At 29.0% G+C, this 9913-nt stretch overlaps 1 protein-coding gene across 1 annotated transcript; it reads right to left on the bottom strand.

The window, feature by feature from the left end:
* Positions 1-6379: 6379 nt before the first annotated feature.
* Positions 6380-8016, bottom strand: LOC109811163 (cyclin-D3-3). Its single transcript, XM_020374822.3, has 4 exons — positions 7510-8016; positions 7208-7403; positions 6979-7109; positions 6380-6897 (listed from the first exon to the last, which is right to left on the bottom strand). Exons 1-4 carry the CDS (start codon positions 7828-7830, stop codon positions 6676-6678), a joined length of 870 nt encoding a protein of 289 aa, XP_020230411.1. The 5' UTR covers positions 7831-8016; the 3' UTR covers positions 6380-6675.
* Positions 8017-9913: the final 1897 nt, after the last annotated feature.

Below are 9913 nucleotides of genomic sequence, written 5' to 3'. Positions count from 1 at the left end.
TACTAGAAATTAAATTATCTACACCTAAAATTCCTTGTCTTTCAAAAAGATGAGATGACCTAGAGTCGCTATGACTAAGAAACTTCTTAGGAATAAAGTGTTGTCTCCAAGATTGGAAGAGCTAACAAGGTCTTATCCCTTCAATAAAACAACTTTTACACCTAATTCACATGCAAAATATTCTAGTTCAAAAGATTTAGAAATGTTTGGAAGAGCTAGATCATATGCATTAAAGAGCTCATTTTGTGAGGATTGAAAAGCCTGTTCAAGTAGCTTTCCATCCCAAAAGGAAGGAAAAATGTTCTTTACCAACTCATTGAGTGGTGTAGCATGTAATTGCTTAAGATATAGAGCTCTCCTGATTTGACTTTTTCTATAAGAATTACGCTCTTTTTTGACAATCACTTAGGAAGAAACATTTTCCTCCTTTTCACTCATCTTGCCATTTAGAAGTTGTTTTTCTTTCCCTCTCATTTTCTTATTTTCTTTTTCCTCACAAGTTTCATTTGCATTGAATCCTCTTGCATTTGGGTAGGTGTAAGAGAATGTAATACAAATTTCTCATCTTTGTGAGTTAGAGATATTTCATTAGCAAGGCATTAGATCAAAAGATGATATTGGTTTCTCAAGGTATAAGTTTTAATAATAACAAACTTAAACATTTTAAAAAAAAAAAAGTCCTTTAGATTATATTACAAGACAATTGGATGACCATGAAAGTTGCGTCCGACCTACTTGTCTTGAGGAAGTGGGTGACCATCTCTTTGGACCATGTATCCAAGGAAGTATTCATGAGTTATTCAAGTTCAATAAATTCATATATCTTTTTTTTAGTTATACTCCACTAAAATACTAATTACAAGAAAATAAATTTTTATACTATTTGATTAAAAAATACAAGGTAAAAAAATTATTTACAAAGAAAAGAAAGTAAATTACTGAAAATGACTCAAAGCATAATAAGAGTCTAAGTTTTATTTCTTTGAACTTAGTTCACTCCTCTCGACTCTTTTAAGATTTAGTCCTTTGACATGATATTATCAGTAAGTGATGGAGATAAAATATATATAGTGTTAATTTAAACTCTATTATCATCATTCTAATAATTAAGGAGATATAAACACTGAAAGAAAATATTTTTTGTTTGGCTGTTGGTATTTTACAGAGCATCTCTGCCGGAAAGCCTTGCCAACGAAATATATAGATTCAACAATTCCATGCAATAAATTTGGATTAATACAAATTACCCATGTCATTTGGGTTTAGGGTCTAGGAAAGGACTTGAGCATCATTTTTTTATTTGAGTTGTAATATGTTATAAAATCAATCACACGTCTTCTTACCTACCCTTCTCTATTTTAATAAGAACTTTAATATAAACACATGATTAAAGGACATGTGCATCATTTATGCTTCGAAGTCGGAGGGGCTCTTTGTGTGATAGGGCATGCTAAAGATGTAATAATCTTCCATAAGTCTTCGTCTAACTTGCTACCAAAACAACATTTAAAAAATGGTTTGAGGCTTCATCTATACTTTTTTTAGCCTACTTCACCAAGATTCATAGTATTAATGTAAGCTCTCACGTGATAACGTTTTTATTTATCCAAACATTAATTAGATTATGATAATTTTAGCCTTTAGATAATTAATCTAACATAGTCTAATATTAAAAGTTATCTTTAGATGAATTTTCTACGAATACTTATAACAGAAAAATAAAATAAAATATTTTTTCATAAATTAAAATTAATTTATTTATAAATTGATATTTTAACTTATGTGAATAAAAATATTTTGTTTTATTTTTTATTTTCTTTTCCTATGAACATTAGTTTATTACCAATGAGATTTAACTCACTTGGTTGAGTTGCGTAGATTGTAGTAAAATTTTGATGCCGAATTTGATTCTAATAAATAAAAAAAATGTTATTCAAATAAACTGTAAGAATTAGATCTTGTTGGCTTTTAATTTTTCAATTAAAAATTTAAGAACATATTTATTGTTTAAATTAAAAAAAAATAGTTATAAAAATGTCATCTTACTCTCTCTATATATATATCGCTGGCCTTAAACTAATGTCATCATACTTTGACATTATTTCTTATTTTTAAATATTTGTGTGGCAAATGGTAAAAGTAAGTTTTAAGGGTGACATGGTTGGCGTCTAGATTTGGATAATAGAGTTGATAAGCAAAGTATAGATTGGTGTAAAGTGTTTATTGGCGTGTTCATTTCCCATCAACTCATACAGCCTAATAATTAAGCCGCTAGACTATACTACCACACCAAATAGCATGCAAAACGAGTAGATTATGACTGCGCAAACAAATTTGGCTTACATAAATTTGGCACTACTAACCAAAATCACAACGCACCTATTATTACCTGCATGAAGAGCATTTTCCCACCTTATTAGCTATGTATACAAATTGTTAACTTATACTAAATACTATTACTTTTATATGTTTTCTATTTAATGTATTTTTTTTTAGAATTGACCAAAATTTAAGAAATGTATATATCACACTATTAGGTATTATAAAATTTTAAAAATTAGAAATTGATAACGTGATGATCAGATTTATTAATAAAGAAATCTTTTAAAATACTTCTAACGTGTATCTAAATAGATTCTCTTACCAACACCAAAAAAAAAAAAAGATTCTCTTAAACTTGTTTTAAGAATAAAATAATATCTATAATTGTGTCTTTATATCTAAAATAAAGATTAAACTTTAATTTTTAATTAAAAATATAAATGTCAAACAATCTAAACTAACAACTTTGGACCTTTATAATAGACTACATGACTTAGAAGTAAAAGAGTCACAAAACAAAATTAATAGACTACAAGGAAAATATCTACAAAATTATATTATCATAGCTTCCTAAAGTTAAACCATAAAATCTTCTTCTTTAATTATTATATGAAAGGATATCTAAAAAGGATATTTATTAACAATATAAGTTCTTTCGGTGTATATTATTAGAATTAATTTTTTGACAATTTGTTTGAGAGTTATTTTTGTAAGATTATTTCACATTCAACTCCATAATAAGATATTATTCATTTTAAATTTAAACTCTTATATTTTTACTTTTGATTATCATTTAAAAGATCTCTCAATTATTGAAATATGTGTATATTTTATAAATTATTATTTATTTTTTTATTGTATTAAGATGAGACATTATTTATATCTGAATATATAGTTATTTTTAGTTGCTTATAATGCAACAACAATTTTACATTCTCCTTCTATGTTTTTGTCTTAGTTCAAGATCGAGGAAAAACAAACAAGTTTAGTGCTTTGCGTAAATTCAAAGATGCATGCATTATAATTAAATTTTAATCTGAAACGGACTCATCATGTCGAATTTTTTACATAAATAATATTTTTTACATAAATAATCATCATAACAATGGCATAATGCAACAGCAACATATAGCAGACCAAAACCAAGTGAGATAAACAGGTAAAGAAACAGGACCGAAGCGGTAAGCCATGTACTCCCCGATGTCAAAAGTTCCTCCTATGAAGATCGGTCTTCCTTTATCATTTTGCCTCTTCTGCTTGCATGTTTTTTCTCGTTATGTCTTATGAGAATTTTTTAATATATTATCCTTACAAAATATTATCGTTGAATGTAATGATCATTTTCATCAGAGAAGAATTAATTGTACATAAAATACATATTCTCTTTTTAATATAATTTATTTTATACTTAAAAATTAAAATTAAGACTTTAGATAACATAATTATGAAAATATAAATAATAATTATTTATATCATCTAATGTAGTCTCCGTCTCTTGTTATGAGTATAGTACCTATAATTTTAGCATAACTTTATTATTGCATTTCAAACATGGTAGTCAGATAAGACTCCTAAAGTTCTGAGAGAATTCATTTTTCCAAGAAATTTCTTGATCACCCATCACCTATATGTCCTAAGGTCAAGTTCGTGTCAGCTATAAAGTCCATCTTCATTATTATTCACTCTTTTTTTATATATCTCGTGCAAAATGTATTTTTTGTTTTGGCCTCTTTACTTTATAATCGTAAGTGCTCTAAAGTCTAAACAGGCATGACAAAATTTAAACTCCCAATTTATACTTAACGGGGAGAGGATAAGAGGGAAGTAAGGGCGGAGAGGATAGAAGTGTGTGAAAGTGAAAGATGATAAAGAAGATTTTTAGAGAGGAATTTGTAATAATTATAGTGAAATTCACCAAAATAATTTTCCCTCAGGGATGTGGGAAAGTGCATGAAAATTGTAAATAAAAAAAAAAAAAAAAAAAAAAAAAAAAAAAAAACATACCACATGTAAAATCTTGCATAAAAATATTAAATATGCTAAAATTTATTAATTTAATTTTTTATTTAATTTAATATAAAATAATTAAAAATACATATTTATTCTATTTTTCACTTAATTTCATTCTATTTAACAATATTTATTTTATTTCTTTCCTATTTTCTATCAAATCAATTATAACCTATTTTTTCTCATTTCTTTCTATTTGTCTCTCTCCCAAACAAAGCCTTAATTTTCATAATATGGATTTTCATTTTTTTCCAATTATAATATGGTAATGACAGCAAACATTGCATTAAATTACTTGCAACCACAGACACTGAATTGCTTAGGTAGTGTTTGTTTCCAGGGATTTACTATTCACGAACAAGGAAAGGCGAAGAAAATTGTTGTTCGTTTTCGGTGATTTGCGACGACGGAAAGGCGAAGAAAAGGGGGGAGTAGCGTGATTCGCGTCCTCGTACAAAAGCGAAGAAAGCCACGTAAGATTTATGAAAACCCGGAAATGCCCCTTTGCATGCATGCGTAGTGTGCCATGCAGTAGAGGAAGCATATACGAAGGAAGCATAATCGATTATGCTTGGCCACATAATCGATTATGGCCTTGCATAATCGATTATGTGGCCAAGCATAATCGATTATGCTGGGTATTTTCGCTGCCAGTGGAACCCAGAACGGCCCGTTCCAAAAATGCATTTTATGAGCAATATGCGAAGTCAGAACGGGCCGTTTCATAGATGGACATTGTGGGTTAATTTGTAACCCTAGAACGGCCCGTTCTGATATGAGATCGGGACGCTCTGGGTATCAAATTTACGAATAAAAAATGATTTATTATTATTATTTTCATTTTTATTAATATTATTATTATTATTTATTATAATTAATATTATTTTTCCAATATTTATTATTATTCTTATTATTATTTATTATTTTTTTAATAAATTATACCTATTAATATAAATTTATTGTAATTATTATTATTTACAATAAATAATATTATACTCATTTTTAATTCAAGAGTAAAAGTGTAAATTATATATTCATCTATTAAATTTTTTATTTTTATCTATTATTAAATTTAAAGCAAATATTTAAATTAAATTATTTTTAATTTAATATTTTATAATTTTTTAGTTAAAATTTATATATTTATCTTTTAATTATAATAATTATAAACTTTTTTAACCTAAAGGCAAAATAGTAATCTTACACAATTATCAATTAAAAAATTTATTTTTATCTATCACATCAATCAATTCATTCACAAACTTTCTCTACACTTTCCACTCACTTTCTCTTAATCCAAACAACCTCACTTTCCACTCACTTTCCCTTCAAATCTCTCCTTTTCCACTCCCCCTTTTCCATCCTCAAATCCAAACAAACCCTTAAAGTCCCATGTTCATACTCTGTCAAACAGGAAATAAAAAAAGTTGATCTGACTAAACGACTATTGGAACATTCACACCTTGAATTGTAGTTTTTTTCTCCGATAATTGACAACAGATATATATTCATGAAATAGAATGTAGAACTGAAAGTTCAATTAAGTAACGAGCAACTTTTTGTCCAAATGTCAAGAAATTAGGATGACTCAAATGGAACCAAATTGTGTACCGTATTCATTCCATTGGTTAGTGTTGTCCATACATGAATTTCGGCCACACCAACAAAGAATTACAATCAAAGCTTTTCAATTCTGACCATAAAGATCATAATATCTAATTCAGACAAAGGAAATGGTTCCATATAAACAGATTGAGATAACTGAAAGCATAAATAGACTTGAAAATTCGGTATGTTATATGGGAAATACTCAAATTATGGTTCCCCTCCTGCCATGAAACCATGAGTGTCTCGCGGAGGGATACAAAGAAGACTTGTTATCGGGTCTAGTTTGATCACGCACAAGAGTTTCATTTATTTATATAATGCATCACTAAAGACATTCCATCCATCTTTGCTTATCAGTTAACCTCCATATGTAGCTAACTAGCTCCTGTTGTACTAACAGAAAGAGATTGAAGGGTAACTAAGAAACAAAAGAAATATCTTGACTGTGCTTATTGGGAAATATCATGCTTAATAGAACTTTGCACAGTTGCACTGGACACTTAACAAAGTGAAGAAATGAATCCTCTCTGTCACATTCATTTACAAATGTTCAGCCAGCAATCTTAAAACTAAGAACACAGTGTAGTTCACCTCCATAACATACTCCCAGATATCTTGATGCGCTTCCAAACAAATCTATATCACCCTTACCATGTTATAAGTAACACAGACAAGTTATCAACGAGAATTCGGAACATCAATAGCCACTCGATTCACTAAAGGCAACCGCATCTGCTACTCCTGAACTTTGCTCCTCTTAAACACTGGCTCCACTGAAACCGATGCCACTGTCCATGAGTCACTTGAACACTCACAACTGAAAGATGCATCAATAATCCCAGCTGGACTACATGGTTCAGATAAACGCTTGCACCTCTGACCAAGATTGTGAATGCCATTGTCATCACAGCAAACTAACCGTCTCAGAACGAGTTTATAGCACTCATTCACTTGTTCCTGTAATATAACCACCAAAATTTTCCAATTAGTCCATCAAATAAGTGAAAGATTCAAAAATTGAAGGTAAAGATGACACACCTCGCTACTTTTTAATAATCCAATAATCTGAATTCGGTACTCCGTTGCATTAAACGGTTCAATCTCCTTAATAACGTGCATCATTATAGCAGCAGCCAATATAGAAGGAAGATAGCTCATAACCCTAGAATCTGAAGAAAAAAAAAATTCAAACTTGGTTGATCCCAGTTGAATATGAATGTATTATTTTATTATATGTATCTCATTAATTAACAATATTATTACAAACCTGCAATGACAGAGAGAAGAACACGTTGGCATCTACATAAGAACTCGCGATGGTCTATTATAGGAAGGGTGGTTAGAATATGTTGAAAGAAAGAAACAGGGGTAACAGGGTTCATTCTCCATTGGAGAGTGGACAGCACTACAAGTTCCATTCTCTGAATAGTCTTTGCTTCAAACACAAACTCGGATTCCTCCATCTGATCAAAACCAACAAAAAATTTTTTTTATAAACTTTTCAAAGTGGGAAACAAAGAAGATGGTACATTAGCGAAAAAAAGAAGAATGTTGGAAAGTAAAACGTACTTGAAGGTGGAAAAGAAGCGGCACGTGTGTCTCGTGGAGTTTGGCGGCGAGGGAGACGCAAGCGAGTGCGGCGAGGTGAGTGATCCAGGGCTTGTCTATGTGAAGCGTTAGGGTGGCGGCGAAGCGGTGAAAGTAGTTGACGGCGAGAACAGTGGTGAGAGGAGAGAAAGCGTGGAAGTTGGAGAGCGTGGAAATGAAGCGTAGGGCGTGGTGGCGAGGTGAGAGAGAGAAATGCGTTGGTTTCTCTTTGGAGAGGAGAGAGAGGAGATGGTGGTGTTGTTCTTGACAGAAGAGGAAAGAGGGAGAGTGAGGCTGAGGCATGGTGTTGTTGAAAGAAGAGATAAGTGTGTTGTGTTGTTCACAAAGATGAAGTTGACAGAGAGGAAGCCATTTTCATCCTCTGCTTTACATTACATAGGTTGCTTGGAAATTGGAATGCATAGATAGATAACAGTCCACACTCCACACTCCACACAGATAAAAAGAATTGTCTTGTCTTTTTTTATTTTTTTTCCCATTCTGCCCCTCCTTTAGTCCTTTTGCTGTCTGTCACATTGTTCCCGCCTCTCCCAATTCCATTAAATATTTTTCCTTTAGCCTCTATGTGAAAATATTATTAATATTGCTTTAAATGTGTAAATTATCAAAGATTTATCGAATAAAAAATATAACTTAAAACATAAAAAATAAAAATAAAAAAATTACGACTTATAGAGACTAATTTCTAACATTTTTTATTTATTAAAATTTAAACTCTTAAAAGAAAATTATTAATAATAATATGTATCTCACAAAATTTTATAATTTTTAACGGATGTAAATCTTAAGAGTGTATTTAAAATAAGTTGTGTCTAAATTTGTATTCTTATTATTTCTCATATATAAATTATAGATGTGAAGTGTTTATATATTTATTAAAGTCTGATATTTGCCCAAAAATATCCTGACAAGGGTGGAAATAAGTGGGGCAAAATAAGATTTTGCTTAATTAAGTATAAATCTAACATAGTACTTAAATTTATAATTTTTTTTTAAAGTTTGGTCTCACTTTTATGAAAGTTTGACTATTTTTAAAATTTATCTCATAGTATTAAATAATTGACATAAATATGACATATTCTTAAATAGACTAAAAAAGTCAATGAAAAATAGTTAGGTTATAAATTAATATCTTACACAAATTATAAATTATCATTAGTGATATATATAGGATGGGAGAAAAATAGGTTGAAAAACTTTATTATAGGCTAACGAATTTATTTATATAATATAAGCTCTTTAAAAACACATATAAGTTTATTTTAAGATGTAATCTATTTTTTTAATTATATTATTAATATAAAGTATTAATTGATTTTATTGATAATTAATTAATTTATTAATATAGATATAATCTTTGATGAAGTCTTTTTTTTCAAACATACTTTTTTTATACACAAAACTTGAATTTGAGACATTATTAAAGATGAGCAAGTTTAATACTACTAATTTTTAAGATATAGTAAGACTTTCAAAAGAATATATATATATATATATATATATATATATATATATATATATATATATTCTTTTACAGGTGTTTTTAGTTTTTTAATTTGAAAAGATAAAATTTATAAGAGATGAAAAGGTGATGGATGAATCACTTAATTATAAAATCACTATATATTATAAGTTTTTTTAAAATATTATACCAACAATAATATCTTATTAGTTAATTATGTCAAATTATTTTATATTATTAATACATGATTATTAAACTTAAAAAAAATATCTTAAATATCATTATTATCAAATAATTAACGAAAACATTTTGATAAACATATTAAAATATAGTACTTGTCCCCATTATCAATGATGAAATATAATATGCAAGAGTAAATAAAAAAAATGTAACAATCTCGCAGGTTATCACACTTACTATTGAAAATTCGACATTAAAGCGAAAGTAAAATCATGCATAAAGTAAAATATGTGTGGGATATACCAATCCATTACATGTACAATATATATTTTCATTGGATAACTACAATTTTTACTCTATACAGCTAGTTGAGGACTCCCAAAATAAGGCTCTACAGAAGAGTCATACAAAGCAATCATCATCTCATAAGCTAACTGCCTAATCCTGCCCTGCTCGCATACTAAGTACGGTCATCGCAGTCTCAACCACAGGAAAAAGAAAAGTAAGTTTACAAAAGAAACAACATACGACAATACAACTGAAACAACAAAACCATGGATTGACAATAGGACAACTCACAACTTACACCATGCTTAACATTTATCAACTTATTCATAATCATCTCAACATACATATATTAACGACTAATGCGTCATCACACATGTCAACTAAGGAGATCTTTTACTGCATAGACGAACAGTTTAAGTGGCTTGTCTATACCAA

This window comes from Cajanus cajan, chromosome 11 (genome assembly GCF_000230855.2).
Source record: "Cajanus cajan strain Asha chromosome 11, NIPB_CcT2T_4, whole genome shotgun sequence".
NCBI lineage: Eukaryota > Viridiplantae > Streptophyta > Magnoliopsida > Fabales > Fabaceae > Cajanus > Cajanus cajan.
The sequence above is the reverse complement of the archived record's forward strand: the minus strand, read 5'-3'. Positions and strand labels throughout refer to the sequence as shown.

Coding starts and splice junctions, on each gene's coding strand:
- LOC109811163 (XM_020374822.3), bottom strand. CDS start 7,830: ATGCCTCAGCCTCACTCTCCCTCTTTCCTCTTCTGTCAAGAACAACAC. Junction 7,404..7,509: donor CGCTTCTTTTCCACCTTCAA/GTACGTTTTACT, acceptor GGTTTTGATCAG/ATGGAGGAATCCGAGTTTGT. Junction 6,898..6,978: donor GATTATTAAAAAGTAGCGAG/GTGTGTCATCTT, acceptor GTTATATTACAG/GAACAAGTGAATGAGTGCTA.